This window comes from Heteronotia binoei, chromosome 21 (assembly GCF_032191835.1).
Source record: "Heteronotia binoei isolate CCM8104 ecotype False Entrance Well chromosome 21, APGP_CSIRO_Hbin_v1, whole genome shotgun sequence".
In the NCBI taxonomy this organism is placed as follows: Eukaryota; Metazoa; Chordata; class Lepidosauria; order Squamata; family Gekkonidae; genus Heteronotia; species Heteronotia binoei.
Window position 1 is genome coordinate 27,556,740 of NC_083243.1, and position 17,870 is coordinate 27,574,609.

General features: G+C 41.6%; 1 protein-coding gene across 1 annotated transcript in view; it reads right to left on the minus strand.

The window, feature by feature from the left end:
• Positions 1-9,740: 9,740 nt before the first annotated feature.
• TRAF3 (TNF receptor associated factor 3) overlaps positions 9,741-17,870 on the minus strand; it is a 138,955-nt gene continuing 130,825 nt past the window's right edge. The window contains exons 13-14 of the mRNA XM_060262026.1: positions 16,750-16,924; positions 9,741-12,745 (exon numbers count right to left, since the gene is read on the minus strand). Coding sequence (XP_060118009.1) covers positions 12,174-12,745; positions 16,750-16,924 — 747 coding nt within the window. The 3' untranslated portion in view covers positions 9,741-12,173. The remainder of the gene's footprint in view (positions 12,746-16,749; positions 16,925-17,870) is intronic.

Sequence of the window (17,870 nt, forward strand, 5' to 3'; positions counted from 1 at the left end):
CTGGGTTGATTAATCTAAATCAGCATTGCTGGGGGAAATCCAGATCTTAATGTCAGACACATCATAGTATGTTTAGACCTGGGATTCTGGTTCCAGCAAACACATCTATAAAATGTTATTTATCGTGATCCATAAAGCAATTAAACTCAGCGGCGGGGGAGAGATCATCTAATACAGACATTAACTGCCCAGTCCTAAACCTTGATACACAATGCAAATCAGTGCTTAGAACAGAGTGTACCAAATTCCTCTTCCAGTAAGTCATTAAAAGAGAAATTCTGCCAGAACTGCCAACAAATGTTTAGCATCTGGGTGTAAGAATTATCTATCGTGAAGTGGAAGACAAAAAAGCTACATAGTCTTGCAGGTATGCTAGCAGATAATTTTGGGTTAAATAGATCCCTTTTTATCACGGTTTCAAAACAGATGCCTGTCTACATCCAAACACAATACACTGTTTTCCTTCCACCTAGCACTGGTCTTAGCAAAGATGGGGGTCAGTTCCAGTGTAATATTTTGCATCTGTGGGATCGCTCCTGAAAGGATACGTGGAAATTGTTTTGGCAGAATGGCTTGGTCACTCTCAAGCTGCTTAAAGATGATCCTGTGAGCTAAGGCTGAACTTCAGACCCAGCAATTCACATAAGGCAATTGAGGACCTATCCCTGTAAAATATCTGTAGGGATCCCACGTGAGCATCCTTTGGGAACCATTTCAAGAGCCATGCCACCAATGCAAGAATTGTGTCAGAAGTGACCCCTTGGTTTAAAAAGGCAGGAAGTCGAACAGTTAAGCCCTCAATTATATTTGTTTAAAATATGTAATTAAAATGTTCACAGTGCAAAAGTTGGCAGAATCAGAATTAAGTCATGCACTTAAAAATATATTTTTTAGTTCTCCTTGCCCAATAAAGCCCTTAAAAACTTAAAACCTCTAAAACAACAATCCCCTCCCCCCCATAATTTTTAAATTGCTGTTATTAGAAGACCCTATAAAACTGAGACACAGGCTATCTTTATTATTGGGTGCAGACAGAGATAAGCTTGTTGAATTTCCCATGAGTCTCACTTGTTCTAAAGGGGGACAACTATTAACGCAGATATCACAAATGAGTCCCCAAAGCATTACAATTATAGGCTTTACAATCAATAAAGCGAGTTCTCCTCTTCTTTTGGGGGGTAAAGATAAATGCTTCAGTTGCCTGAAAGCAGAACAAGGAAGCAAAAGCCCGTGTATCCTATATGTAGCACCAATACGGACAATTCCTCCAAGTAACATTCAATCTCAGTTTCCACAGAAAGAAGCAATCCTTGTTTTGAGGCTTGATTGATATTTGTAAAGCAGTGCAGACGAAAGACGCATGAGCACCAAGTGTTAACTGTTTTAAATACAGACTGAAGTCCCAGATTCATTGGCTATTTTTTTTTTTTTTGAATAACAGTGAAAGTATTGAACAAGGTCATCTGTGGAAGCTGATAAAACATTCATACACTTTCTGTATTCCCACCCCCTTTTCTGTTATGATCTGCCGGTTGTTACATTCTCTATCTAGCCCTGAAAGACACATCTCCTATGGCACTATGAGGATTAGCACATATGTGCGCTTACCAAACAAAGCTAATTTTTTACATTTTATGAGTTTTCACTGCCAACACAATTAAGGACCGCTTAATAGGAACCCCTTGCCTTCACAGTAAGGGGGATGGAGTAATTGTATCACTCCAATTTAGCAACTAGAATTCAGTGTAGAGCTTCTGTTTTCTTTCTTAGAATAAGAAAGCTCAGAATTTGTAACAAACTAAGGCCATGATTCATGAGGTTGCGCATGCACTGCCTATGACAAACTTACCCACCCCTTTTTACAAACTTTTTTTTTTTTTTAGCCATCTTCCCAAATGACCCCCAACCTCTTTTGGGGTTTGAGGAGGAAAAAAAAATTCAAAATGAAAATATTGTTAGGCATATAAGCAATTCTTCCGCCAGTTTGTGTAACTCCTGATATTTTAAAAAGCAGGTTCGGGGTCCTATAGGATAGTGAGAGAGAGAGAGAGAGAGAGAGAGAGAGAGAGAGAGAACATGTACTTTAAAAAATATAGGCAGGTGTAGGCCAAGTCATTAAAACTAATTAAATATCATAACCAAAACTTTCCTTTTTTTAAAAAAAACCTACCACCTATTTATATGTTTGCATAGATTGCTTACAAGAAGGCATCCAGACTGCAGAAGTTTCTGGAACTTTTGTAAATTCACCAAGGTACAGAAAACTTCTTGGAGTGACCACTGTTTACCAGCCCTGGTATGCACCATTCAATATTCTGAGAGGCTGATTTATCAGTGAAAATGCCTGTTTAGCAAGATAAGAGATATAAACAGGTGAGGTTTTAAATGCTCATTACTAGTCAGTCTCCTTTAAGTGGGTCAAAACTGCATTCTGAACAATACAACCCCTAGATATTTGCGAGGCAGATCATTAAACAAAAATTTCTACTTAAAATTCACATGGGATTGGGCCAGGCACAATACGAACATTCTGTATTTTCAAGTTTTGTCTTCCCCAAGACACAGGGAAACCCAATTTTTTTATTTAAAAAAAGGGGAATTAGAGCGCATTTCACCTTTACAGGCTAAAAGGTATCTATTACATCCCATTGCTTATAAAGCCACACCTCCACTTCCTACACTCTACCAGCATTTTCCGCAAGAACACTGAAAGTTACAGCACAAAAGGCTGACTGTCAACACTGCATATAAGCCATCCATGCCTTTCTGAAGAAATAGTAGCTGAAGTGAAATTAGCAGGGAAGCAATGTTCATACAGTCATGCAGAAGGATCACACATTGATCTTTAGGCACTAGAACAGTTTAATCCTGTCTGGATTTGAGACTTACGTTTGACTTGGGACTGACTAAAGTGCTTTGTTAAATGTACACACCAAATTTGCTTTGACATCTAGCATGGGGAAATGCAACAGCCGCCAAGCTGGCGTTGTGCCTTTGTTCAGAGGTCCACAAGGACTAGTGACCGGAATTGTCGTTTGAAACCACATCTGATATGCTTGCGATGCAATACAAAATACTAGAAAAGAGAATTGATACCAGGGAGTTTTAGGGATGTTGGTAGAACTGAATCCCCAAACAGCACCTGTCGAAAGTTTATTTTATATACATCTGTAATTGAATTTTTTTTCCAGCAGCACCTGTGAGTCATCTATTATTTTTTCTTGAAGGCATGCTGCAGTAGAAGAACTTACTGATAAAGAAACAAAGGGGAAAGAAACCCAACCAAGAAAACAGTGTGAGTACTCAGAAGGCTGAGTGTAATAAACTTAAAAATAATCATGTATTTATTACACAGTGTAACAATGGCAATTAAAAACAAGATAAATAGAAATACTAAAATCCAAACTGAAGTAGTAGTAGTAGCAGTAGAAGATGATTATATTGGATTTATATCCTGCCCTATACTCTGAATCTCAGAGTGGTCACAATCTCCTTTACCTCCCCCCACCACCACCACAGACACCCTGTGAGGTAAGTGAGGCTGAGAGAGCTCTCCCAGAAGCTGCCCTTTCAAGGAGAACTCCTACGAGAGCTATGGCTGACCCAAGGCCATTCCAGCAGCTGCAGGGTGAAGAGTGGGGAATCAAACCTGGTTCTCCCAGATAAGAGTCCATGCACTTAACAACTACACCAAACTGGAAATTGTACATCGACTTGAGTATGAATCACATAACAGTATCTCATAAAAAGTCAGTAGGCCAGATGCATTTTGGCTAGAAGAGTCTTCCACAGTGGCCCAAAACCAAGAGGTTATTGGGCTGGATACTTAAAACAAATTGTAAAACTTAAGGGCTGGGCAGGTTTGTAGTATTTCAATACGAGGGTGGGCTTCACATGAAAGTCAGGCCAGTAAAAAATTCTGAACCAACCCACAAGGAGGACAGTCTCTCTCCAATTATTCTGTCTCTGGCCACGTATTCAACATCTTTGTGTGTGCTACTGTATATGAAGCCCACCCTCATACTGAAATACCACAACCTGCCTGGCCCTTAAGTTTTACAATTTTTTTAAATTGTGCGCTACGTGAACAACAAAATCTTGTTTTTAATTTTCAGTTCTTACACCATGTAATAAATACTTTGAACTTTTTACCGAAGTCATGTTTTTTTCTGCCTCCTCCACTGTACGTCACATCATGAATCAAGGCCAAGCAAAAATATACTTTTAGTTTATGATCACCATCTAATTAGATGGGGTGGGGACTGAGAAAGGAAAGACAGAGAGCAAGAAAGTGAGAGAGGAAATTGTCAATCTGACCACCTTTCAAAGGTATTTTAAGAGCTGTTTATTTGGGCTGGTTTTGAGCTACCAGTCTGGTGGGATGAGGGATGGTAAATTGGAATACATTATGCCCATTTTATTTTAAAGCAGTTTTTAAACTATCTTTCTATGTCTCTGAGCTTTAGAGATGGGTTACAAAAGCAAGTAAATTATTGATGCCAGTAGGCAAACTAGGTGATTGCCTAGGGCGCTGGTCTTCTTGGGCTACTGAATTGGGCACCCCCATGTGAATCAGTGATGCTTTCAGTAGGGGGGAGGGCAGAAGTTAGCTTTGCCTAGGGTGCCAGGCAATCTAGGCCTGGCCCTAACAATGCTTGAAGCAAAAACAAAGGAAAGGAAGGAAGCTAAAATTCATGTGACTTTAGTGCAACTCTTTAATTTCATTTGCAGGCTGCATCAAGGTTCCCTTTGAATTTGCAAGTGTTATTTTTGTTTCTTAAACCGGGATCATTCATGGTTGCCATCCAAAAATATTGTTAAATATATGGATATATATGTGTTTGTGTGTGTATATATATGTGTGTATGTATATGTGTATTACTGAACATAAACTGATGTGTGGAAATCAAGCTATAAAAGTCAGTCTTCTCATAGGCCCTGGGCTCTCATGGCAACACCTTTAAGACAGAGAGTAGTCTCTATAAAGGCTATAAATCGTGTCAGTCTCAATGGAGAGCTTGGCCTATGTTGCAGATTTACCTCAGATCAGTGCTGAGCGGCCCAAGCTGAATACAATTAACCAGCAGCTGACTGGTTCGCTGAGTCAACACTAAAAACTCTTTAGGGGACCACAGCAGGTGCCAGAGCTGGCTATCTTTACACAGTTCAAGTTGAACGTAACAGGACAAGCAAGTCCTACATTTATCTCATATTCAGCTATTACACTGTTCCTTGCAAGCATGTGGGCCAAGATTGCTTGCAATCCCCTCTCCCCTTTCTCTCTTTATCCAAAAGAGAACTAGGTACCCAAGTGAGCTTATTTCTCATCTGATGGGTTTTTCATAGGGGGGTGGGGTGGGAAGGATTATTCTTTTAACAGCTGTGACAATCCACAGTGAGAGTTGCTGCAGTTGTGCTGATCTCTGAGGATGGAAGACAGACAAAACACACCACCTAAGTGGTGGGCTTAACCTTCTCTTAAGAATACTTGTAGAATGTCTTTAAAACTGTGCTTAAAAATGAGTATTAAGAACCTTAAATATGAACCTTAGGTTTTGGAGTTATTAGCAAATCCATAGTTAGTTAAAGTGCTCTACTATGAGTGATTTGTGATAGATATGATTTAACTGGGCCGATCGTTAAGATTTCAAGTGACTGGGCTGATCCATTACTTCAAGAACTAGGAATGCAATCTTATGCACTGTTACCTGGGAGCAAGTCTTACTGAAGTCTGTTATACTGCCAAGTAACGAACTAATGGATTGCATTGTGAAGTTGCAGCCCTAAGAACATATATTTGGGAGTGATTCCCAATTAACTGTAAGATGTCTTTGGAGCAAACACAGAGACCTAGGAAGAACATGTACTTGCATACTGACTGCTAACAAATTAATGCCTTCCTATAGGGAACAACTCTTGATTAGCAAGTCACACTTTTAATGTGATTACTGATTTAATCTGATCAGGATTTTAGGCCTTGTTTAATCTTTCTTAACAGCTGTTTTGCTAAAAATGCTCCGCTCCTAATTAATTAATTAACTAAAGTTAAGCTTTGGGAAAACAGGGGCTTTAGTTTTTATCAGAGAAAAACTCAACTGCTAGCAGTAAACAGATGGAGACTGGACACTGACTGAATTGATAAGCCAGAGTTCTTGCTAGCTGGTTTTGCAGATGTGGGAAGAGATTACAGTGAGTTGTATATCCCAACCACGCTTTGGATGATTCAGCGCTGCAAGGTGTATTCTATCCATTCAAATGTCTCCGGAGCGAAATGAACATGCCTTGTGCCAATGGAATACAACACCCTTAACAATACAAGATGGCAGGATATATAACCCACCACAATGCCACCTGAGTCACCAGTGTCCAGGAGAACCTGGGAGTGACAAGGCTTTCACTCTGTTCACATTTTCTAGGGTTTTTGAAATAAGACCTATTTTTTAAAAAGAAAGAAAACAGGGTTGCATTTACCTGTAACTGCTGTTCATCAAGTATCTTCTGTGCAGGCACACATGTGGATTGTACAATGAGCGGGCTTGCCATTGGAGAGGTTTTCACAGCTAAATGCCTCCAGGGGGCACTGTGCACCAAAGCCAAGAATCTTGTTCCTGCCTAGGGACCATGTACTCCCACGCAGCAGCACCCCCACCCTCAGTACTTCTAGTGCCGCTGAAACCAGAAAATGCAGCAGGGCAGGAGGGAGGGCATGTGTGCCTGCACAGAAGATACTTGATGAAGAATGGTTACAAGTAAGTGCAACCCTGTTTTCATCACCGAGTTTCTGTGCAGTCCCACATGGGGATTCTAGCAAGCTACTCACCAGGTGGTGGGGTATGCTCTCTTCACTGAAACAATGAGTGCAGGACTGCCTTTCTCACTTGAGCTTATTGTCTTACCTGCAGACTCAGCGTGTAATGATGTACAAAGGTGTCTGCTAAAGATCAGCCTGGCATATTTCTGTCAACAACACTCATTGAAGAAGGCTGCAGACGAAGCTATAGCCTTGGTAGAACGGGCCTAAATATTTAGGGGGTGGGGTAATCCTGCCAAAACATAACATTCTCTGATAGTGGAGACAATCCACCAAGACAGAGTTTGGAGGAAGCCTTCTTTCCCCTTTTGGGTCCCTCAAAAGCTAGAAATAGTGTTTTATCACTGCAGAACTTCAAAGTTCTCTTAAAAGTAAAACAATAAAGTCCTACTAAAATCAAACAAATGCAACAGTTGCTCACTTTCATGACTTGGGCAAAATAATGTCCTGAGATAAGTTGAATCTGGAAACAACTTTGGGGAGAAATTTGAGACTGGCGCAACATAGTACCTGTCCCAAGCCTCCAGGTTGTCAGGTTGAGACAATCTAAATCATGATGGAATACACTGACTGGGAAGAACATGGAGGAACTAACTTAAACTCTGATCTGTATCCGGACTTAACTATAGGTAAGATCCACTCATCAGATGTGGTAAGTCTCCCAGGCTGCATAAAACTGTGCTAGCCTGTCACCAAACTTAACAGGAATGGGGTTCACTGCTAGTCAGAAAGCAGATCTTTGTGAGGAAGTTGCCTCTTTCTGAGGAGGTGGCTGCTGCATTGACGTAGGACTATTGGGATTCTTGTGTTTGGGATACCCCTGTTCGAAAGTAAAAGGTTTAGAAGTAGGATACTGGGACCCTGGATAGATAAAAATTTCAGTAGTCCCTCTGGGAAGGTTGCCAGACAAATGGCCTGTGGTTGTACTGTAATCGGGCCAGATTTGGACACCCCCAATTATTTTGCTGTTTGCTTCTTTTTCTTAATTAAGGAGAGCATCTTGCCCAATTTGGTGGAGAAAAGTGTGGAACCCTCAAAAGGCAGATCCTCTATTTTCTGTTTGGTCTCTGCAGGTAAAGCTCAATCAGGCGTGACATCTGAGAATGATGGAGCTTGTCATGCCACATACTGCAGAATCAGCAGAATGCCACCCAGCACTGATTTGTTGTTTTGAAAGTTTGATGGCTTCAGCCTGTAGAACTTTAACGAGGGGTCGTTTATCATCAGGGGGAAAGCTCTAGGAAGGGCATGATTCTCTCCCAGAGGAAAAGTTGGTAGCCTGACATAATGGTTTTGTCGTTGGCAATTTTGAACCCCAATGCAGAGGATGAATAGAGTTTCCATCTTAAGACATCAAGTTTCCATCCCTCTTTATCAGTGGGTTCAGAATGGTAAGACTGGCGGCCCCTGGGTTACATCTCTGTCACTAAAGAAGACAGTGGAGAATGGGTAGTGAGGTAACTTAAGGGCTCTTTCTTGACTCTCTTCAGTGAGTATAAATGGGCAGTCTTCGCAGTGGAGGACGGTAAGCAGTGGGGCGCCACAGAACTCAGTACTGGGTCCCATGCTCTTTAACTTGTTCATACATTATTTGGAGTTGAGAGTGAGCAGTGAAGTGGCCAAGTTTGCAGATGACACTAAATTGTTCAGGGTGGTGAGAACCAGAGAGGATTGTGAGGCACTCCAAAGGGATCTGTTGAGGCTGGGTGAGTGGGCGTCAATGTGGCAGATGAGGTTCAATGTGGCCAAGTGCAAAGTAATGCACATTGGGGCCAAGAATCCCAGCTACAAATACAAGTTGATGGGGTGTGAACTGGCAGAGACTGACCAAGAGAGAGATCTTGGGGTCGTGGTAGATAACTCACTGAAAATGTCAAGACAGTGTGCGATTGCAATAAAAAAGGCCAACGCCATGCTGGGAATTATTAGGAAGGGAATTGAAAACAATCAGCCAGTATCATAATGCCACTGTATAAATCGATGGTGCGGTCTCATTTGGAATACTGTGTGCAATTCTGGTCACCGCACATCAAAAAGGATATTATAGCATTGGAAAAAGTCCAGAAAAGGGCAACTAGAATGATTAAAGGGTTGGAACACTTTCCCTATGAAGAAAGGTTAAAACGCTTGGGGCTCTTTAGCTTGGAAAAACATCGACTGCGGGGTGACATGATAGAGGTTTACAAGATAATGCATGGGATGGAGAAAGTAGAGAAAGAAGTACTTTTCTCCCTTTCTCACAATACAAGAACTCATGGACATTCGATGAAATTGTTGAGCAGTCAGGTTAAAACAGATAAAAGGAAATACTTCTTCACCCAAAGGGTGATTAACATGTGGAATTCTCTGCCACAGGAGGTGGCGGCGGCTACAAGCATAGACAGCTTCAAGAGGGGGTTAGATAAAAATATGGAGCAGAGGTCCATCAGTGGCTATTAGCCACAGTGTGTATATATGTGTGTGTGTGTGTGTGTGTGGAGACTTATAAGAAACAAACTGCTCCTTTGGTGGCAAAAGAGGAACTGAGGGTGGGGATGCTGCTGCAGAGAAGCAAGTGGTCCCTGGGTGGAAACAAGTTTCTTGGGTCTGGCGCACAGCATCCCCTGGAGGCTTTAACAACGTCTCAGATGGCAGGCCTGCTCATGCCCATGTGGGTCTGCACAGAAGACTGATGATGAATGCTGCATTGCATAGGGCCTGAAATTGGAATAATTATTTTCTAGCAGTATCATATTCAAACAGGAAGTAAACTGTTCACACTTCAAAAGTATTTCATGATAATATGCAGTAGCAATGGGTAGGTGAGCCCTTTGGACATTTCCACTAGGGAATCCTGTTTTCAGTAAAATTCTGTAATGCATATACAAAAGCTCAGCTGCCTACAGTCATGACTATTAGAATGAGTATCACAAGCCAAGTTTACTCTCCCCCCCTCCCCAAAGCAGAAGGTGATGGGTTTACATCAGCCTGCGTAACACTGCACCGTGTGTTGTCTTTGGCAGGAAGTCCTCCTTTTTTTGTTATCACAGCTAGAATTCTGCCTTCTTAACGCTAATTTGTACCAATTGACAGCTAAGTACCATAAGAGAGAATACAGTACCTGGACAATGGAAGGCAAGAAGAGGAAGACATGTTGCTACTGGGTGCTTTTTGGCTGCCAAAAAAGCAGGCAGTATTCAAGCAGGTGCCTGGAAAACCCATGAGGACAACTCAGCATGCAACTGGTATATTTATTAACAGAAAAATACTTCTGGCAGGCACTGCGTGGGAAGGCACAGCCATAAAAGACAATGGCAAGAGCAAGAAAACTTAACTACAAAGACATGAACATTCCAACTGAGCCCTAGACACAAATCCTGGCGATAAAACACCCAAACCCTAAGGGAAAAGCCTGGCGGATTTAACATGACTAGCTAGAGAACACAAGAGCACACGATTCCTTTTCTTCCAATCTGCCATGTCAACTCTGTCCAGGGGATCACTCCATTGTTACACATCACCCATGCAATAAAGCAGCACCCACATGGTTGGTGTGCAAGTCCAAGTTATGCCATTAGACTTACAAGTCGCACAAGGGACTATTAAAACAGAAGTCGGTAAGTTCTGTGAGTTGCAATCAGCATGATTCAAAGGCTGGAAAATGCTTTCTAGTAAAGCTCAGGTAGTCATTTATAATAAGAGGATCCTGTGGATTTCCCTGCAGGAGCATGTGTCAATCTGCCAGAAAATAACCACCACAAATGCACTGATTACATACACATATATATTATATACTCCCTCACAACCCCGAACTGAGTCAATTTGGAACGATGTTCGCTCTATCACCAGCCACCCGTAAGCATGGTGCTGAGCAGCAGATCTTCGACTGCACTAGGAACAGGGGGCGCTGCCAAAAGTCCCAGCTCCATAGGAGCATCATGCGCAAAATATAGCACCTGAATAAGTTAAGTATGTATTCCACGACAATGAGTCCGTGGAATCTCTAGTAAGCCAGAAGCACAAGGTCTTGGCTTCTATTTCCACATGCTGCAAAACATTGATGGGCTCTACAGATCTGTCAGTGCATTATGCCTAAAGTCCAGTTAAAATGACTGTCAGGTACCATGAAATTAAAATCTGAAAATACAAAGCTATGAGCTATAAAGCAGCACATTACAGCTAAGGCACATGAATGCATGCAAGCCACCGTCTTTCCATTAAGACACTGCTTTCTCCTAACGGATATCCTCTACTAAAATATGCTAATTGCCAAGTAGAGGATGAATCAGCAGGTTTTCCCATATAGCTATCATTCAGCACTACGCCTCTTCTCAAACACCAAAAATATGTTGCACATTTATGCTTTAGCAAAAAATAGATATTATATATATATATACACTTTTTAGAGCTTGGTCTGAGCGCATGAGGCAGAACTTTAAAAACATACAGGATTCCGTTTAGAACTCCAAAGTTCAACAAATGCCCTATTTTAGGGTGAAAATTATAAATCTGATAATGATGCACAGCATCCATGAGTGATTATTTTTCCTTAATTTTGAAATAGTGTCATTAACTACGACATAATATTGTAGGTTTACATTTCTAAAGAGAAATAACAGCAGTAGTTGAATAGTTTCTTTTCATATCACAAGTGATAACCTGTATTTGATCTTTTTTTTTTCTTCCAAGAAATATCAGTCTATCAACAGTTTTAAAATAAAATGTTTTTCTGTAGCAATTAATAGAACTCTAAACAAAAATATGACTCTGATTTAGACACTTTCAAGAAGATCTGGACAGTCTGTCAAGGTCTTCTGACAAAAGTAATTATTTTAAAACAGAGACCAGATGAGGCCTTAAAAATAGACAATATACTATATTTTAGACAAGATTGCACTTAGATTTTTCAAAGTAATAATATCTTAACTGCAACATTACTTCATAATTTCTTCTTGTTGTTTTGTTTTGTTTTACTTAACATGCTGACAGTTTCTAGCTAACCCATGTATGAACTTCGGCTTTTTGTTTTCTAGTCATAAAGGAAGAAAAGTCTGATGTTTTTGTCTTTTTTCCCTTCCAACTGATTAGATTACCAATATATTAAGAAAAGCTTTTCTGACGTAATCTTTATCCCCATGAAGATCAAGTCAGAATTGAAGTGTTCCTACTTAAGTTTTAGAAAATATACCATGGTATGATTTCTTTAATGGGTTGCTACAGTTTTGCCATTGGACCCTATGCAAGTTATGCCTCCAATCTCTTCCTTCTGTTAGCACATGGTGATCCCCTCTGAGCTCTCGGGATCTCTTATTGAAGACAGACTGATATAAAAAAGAGCCCCCAATGGAGTTGTCTTCTGTTGAATTGGCCTCAGCGCTTTATGTCAGGGATCTGGTAGGTCCGATGTATCCACTATGACTTTAATAAAAATAGTATCATCTTTAATATAGGTTCCATTTTCTAGAACAGTCTGCGCAACAAAGACTGGGCAGCCAGAAGCAATATTCATTTCTCCAGTGGGCTTCTTGAAACTACTGCTGTTTGGGTCTGGTTTGAAAGCGTCTCCTAAATGGCGTCGAGAAGGTCCCTGATCCATCAGCATAAGGGTGACTTTCTGCTTGAATGGCCACGGAAGCAACGCGTCGTATTCCCCCCGCATTATGACAAAGAACAAGGACAGGTGCGTCCCTTTGCCCATCCCATCACCATTGAGGTAAACTCTGGCGCACATCTTATAGCCAAAGTATCCCGTATAAAAAGGCTGACTGTATAAGGACAAAGTCTTCCCCATCACCGCCTCCTGCTTCCGTCGTTTGTAATCTCGGATTTTCCAGATTAATATTCCATTGTAACTGGCAGTTTCCAGAACCTGAAACCGGAGATCCATGTCGGCTAATCGGATGTCATGAACGCTCAGCATTTGATCATGCCTAGACAGCTGTGATTCCAGCAAACCTAGAAGGAAGAGAGAGGGAAAATGAAGATATATTACAAGGTACAAAGGCCACAATCCTAAAGACACTCTCCTAGAGGAAAGCACCATTGGATAAAATGGGATTTACTTCTGAGTAGACCTAATAAGGAGTGCTTCCAAAGGCTGGTTCCCCTGAGGGCTACTTTTCCCCCTCACTTAACGAGCTCTGGACATTCAACATGATGCATTTAATACACAAAAGAATAACTCATGGACCTCACAGTTTACGTATTATTGCTCACAATGTTACTCCAAGAGTAAGACTACTGCTCACAGCATAAACTAAAAAGCTCAGTGAATTAAACAACAACATGTATTCAAAATACTCTGATCATATGTTTGAATGCTACCATTAACTCCCCCCCCCGACAAAGTACACCTGGCTATGAATCTGTTGCTCTCTGTTACTCCTTTCTCCATTTTAACTTTTCATCTATTTTTGCAACTATGCATCCCCACCCCCAAAAACCCAACCCCTAGTATTCTGACAGTTCTCAAAGGAAGGGTGTATTCTGTTCCGAGGAATAGATCCTCATCAGACAAAAGTACTGAGCGCATATTCCCTTTAATTATACGATGGTGATGCCTTCTATCTCTAAACCTTTTCATACATTTGTTCTCATAGATTTAAAATATCCATCTACCCCTCCACAAGATCAGCTTACTGTCACTACAGAGTGTTCGCCAACATGTGAATTATACATAACATCCCAAGAAGACACCTCACAAAAATATCTCCTAACTTAACTAACATGGGTAAAGTTGAGTATCCTTCTCAAACCACCTAGAAATTCTCATTGCATCTTCCACTCTGGAATTCCTTTGAACTGATGGGACATAGCCCAACAGAAATATACAGGGTGGGAACCCACACACGCAGAAGCAGCACACAATTTAGATATGCGTCCCACTTCCAAATGTTGTACTTGGCTTTTTTTTGTAGGAAAAGCTTAGCAGGAACTCATTTGCATATTAGGCCACACCCCTGACACCAAGCCAGCCACAACTGTGTTCCTGTTCAACAAAAGTCCTGGCTGTACTTGCTTCTTCCTGCTCACTCATGGGAAATATTATCTCATTGTAGCCTAGATTTTACTAGACTAGATTCTACTGGGCTCAGTGCTTCAAACTCTCTATAATCTTGCCAACAGAATCTGTTCTCCCCTAAATTTAGGGATTGTTCCAAATGTAAAACTTCCAGCTGTGTACTGCTATCAATTTATAACTCCAAATTTGCTCAGAGCCTTTTCCTTGGCCAGATTCAATGCCCTTCTGTCAGACATTTTATCTGGCAGATTTCAAGGGACTCCCTATTTGAGTAGGTACTGTCCATGTGTTGAGATTGTCGCCCATGTTCTTCTCCAGTGTCCTCTTTATTTGGCGTCCCGCCGGGATCTTTTGTATCCCATATTGGCCCAAATTTTAGAGACTCCAGATGATTTTAAGGTTCTTTTCCTGCTTGATACATCTGATTTGGAAATAACTGAAATAGTAGCAGTTTCTTTATAGAGTTATGGCTACTGGTCTTGATAAGTAGTACTATGTATCAGGTTTTAATATGTTGCTGCCTCGTTTATATCTTGTATTTTATTCCGTATGTACTCTGCGCTGTCCTAATCTGTAACCTGCCTGACCCTCTACTTTATATTTTTATATATGCCAATAAAGGCTTGTCGTGTGAGAAGGCAACGGCAAACAAACAAATGAACTCATTGTAACTGGAAGGGGGAGTCCTCTATGACCTATTTCCATTCCTGCTTCTTCATATGCCTCTGACTTGTGTCTCCTTCTCTAGCCCTGACCTCAGCTAACCCAATCTTGGAATCTCAGTGGGATCAGTCCTGGACCATATTTAGAGGACCACCAAGGAATACCAGGGTCATGATATAATGGCAAACCACCTCTGAATGTCTCTTGCCTTAAAACCCCCACAAGGTTGCTGTGAGTCAGCTGTGATTTGACAGAAAAACAAACAAACAAACCTGGAAGTATGTAGAATAAAGTTAGAGTCCAGTGGCACCTTTAAGACTAACAAAGTTTTATGCAAGGTATAATTTTCATGTGCACACTCTAACTTTATTCTATTGCTTCAGACCAACATGAACATATGAAGATGCCTTATACTGAATCAGACCCTTGGTCCATCAAAGTCAGTATTGTCTTCTCAGACTGGCAGCGGCTCTCCAGGGTCTCAAGCTGAGGTTTTTCACACCTATTTGCCTGGACCCTTTTTGGAGATGCCAGGGATTGAACCTGGGACCTTCTGCTTCCCAAGCAGATGCTCTACCACTGAGCCACCGTCCCTCTCCAACATGGCTACCCATCTGGCTAGATCTTCCTGGAAGTATGTTGTTCTCCATCTACCAACACCAGTAATGAGAGCTCTGGATTTATTCATTACTGTTAAGCAATAACTGAGCAGCTCACATACAGGAAACAATTCCAGGGTCGCTTGCCAGAATTATCTTAATATGCTATTTTCCCTCTGAACCAAACAATGCTGTGTGAGACACTCAGAAGGGTCCATGTCATTGCTAATTTGTGGTTTTATTACCTTGTTCTTTGAATAAGGCAATGACCCTTTTATTGTACCGAGTATCTCACTGTACTGCTTCGATGAAATATTACTCTGAACTAGACATGAAAGACTGTCAGCCGTACAGTAAAAGTAACCGCAAATAGCAGATGTGGAGAATATTAAGCAAAAAGAACTGTTAAAACTCTGTTTTAACTCTTAGATAAAGACTGCTAATTACAGTTTTGGTTTGGTTTGGTTAAATTATAACTGGAAGAAAAAAATCCACAACCTATTTCAGATAAACTAACGCACACACTGCACAAAGCTTTTACCTGGATGGCTCAGACTAGCCCAATCTCATCAAATCTCAGAACCAGGATTAGCTTTAGTTAGTATTTTGGATGGGTGGCACCAAAGTTTGCTACATGGAAGAAGGCAATGGCACATAACCCCTGAATCATGCCCTGAAAATCCTACAAGTTCACCATAAGTTGGCAACTACTTGACGTCACTCACCACCACCATATTGGACAAAAATAAATGCTGAAGGGAATGAACTTCACAGAGCTTACAGCTTACTCATAGCATCCTACTAATGGCCAGTCCACATGACAAGACTGTGTAACACATCTGGTGTGATCTAAGACTGGATCTCACAAGAAAGTGTGGGCTGAATTGGTGTGCAATGATGAAAGTAAGCAAATGAATCATGATATTAGGCATGAACAGCCGGGTTAGAATGGATAAAAGGCAGTACTTCTTCACTCAAAAATTAACACATGGAATTCACTGCCACAGGAGGTGGTGACAGCTACAAGCATAGGCAGCTTCAAGAGGGGATTGGATAAACATATGGAGCTGAGGTCCATCAGTGGCTATTAGCTACAAGGGGGTATTGATGGAACTTTCTGTCTGAGGCACTGATGCGCTGTATTCTTGGTGCTGGGGGGGGGGGGGCAACAGTGGGAGGGCTTCTAGTCTCCTGGCCACACTGATGGACCTCCTGGTACCACCTGGTTTTTTTGGCCACTGTGTGACAGTGTTGGACTGGATGGGTCATTGGCCTTATCCAACATGGCTTTTCTTATGTTCTTGTAACTCTTATTTAATTGCTTCATTTATAGCCCACCTTTCTCTCCAATGAGGACCCAAAGCAGCTTACATGGTTCTCCTCTCCTCCATTTTATCTTATCCTCACAACTAGGTTAGACTGAGACAGTATGACTGGCCCCAGGTCATCCAGCAAGCTTTGATGGCAGAGTGGTGATTCATAGCTGCGTTACCCACACCCAAAGTCTGACACTTTAACCACTATACCACAGTATCTCTTTCACAGCGGCAAGAATTCCTCTTGCTGCTGTTTTCAAGGAAGGCATCCTCACAGGAATTTCTGCTTCAGAATGCCTAATGATGTCTGTCCACAGAGCCTGCCAAGTGAGTACTCTACTACACTGTGTTCAAACTTACCTGTATTTCTAGCTCCTTGCCCAGTAGTCTTATCAACGCTTTCCAGCTCAGTCACTCTGTTCTGGAGGGACTCCACACTACTCTTCATACTATCTGCTTCTTCCCAATTCTGTCGGAAGGGGCGGATCTCTTTGTCCAGTTCTTTCAGCTTCTCGGCTTGGCTGTCTATCACCCGCTTTGTGAAAACAGTACATTATTATTATTTTTAATCACCATGAAAGCAACAAGCAGAGAAAGGTGGACTTTTTAAAAAAAACAGAGTTTAAAGCTGGACTTTTAAAAAATATAAGCAGTTGAAATAAATAAAATGGACCCAACTAGTGCCAAACAACTTCAACCACATAGTAAGACTTTGTAGCAACATAGAATCATTAAGAAAATGGAACCATTATGTTCTGTTCCGGCCACACCTCTGCACCCTGATGTACAGGTATCAGCACGTTTGGCCTCCATATTATAGAGGCTGCAAACCTCTGAATACCAGTTCTGGTAGGCAGCAGCAGGGGGCAGCTTCAGCCTCTATGTCCTGTTTGCTCGGCCCTCCAGAGCAACTAGATGGCCACTGTGTGAAATAGGGTGCTGGAACAGATGGAGTACTGGACGGATCCAGAGGACTCTACTTATGTTCTTAACTCCAGCCATCTATTCCACGAGGCTGAGGCAGAAAGTTTACAGCAACATTTACACCGTGCAAAGCAAATCTTAAATTCTGCTTTCACCTGTCCCACCTCCCAGGCAGAGCAGAGAGAAGCGGGGGGGGGCGCACGATGCTATAAACTTGTTTTGCAGTTGTAAACATTGTTTAGTCTTCGTATAGTCAGTCATGACCACAGGGCTTATTTTATGTCTTCCTTCCTTCTGTCCCTTTTCCATCTCTGTACAATGCCACTGCACCAGGGGTGGAATTCTAGCCGGAGCTCCTTTGCATATTAGGCTACATACCCCTGACGTAGTCAATCCTCCAAGAGCTTACAAAAAAGGGCCCTGTAAGCTCTTGGAGGACTGACTACATCAGGGGTGTGTGGGCTAATATGCAGAGGAGCTCCTGCTAGAATTCCACCCCTACGCTGCACCATGCAGTGCAAGATTAAATATTTGCCAGAGGTGGGCCAGGCTCCATC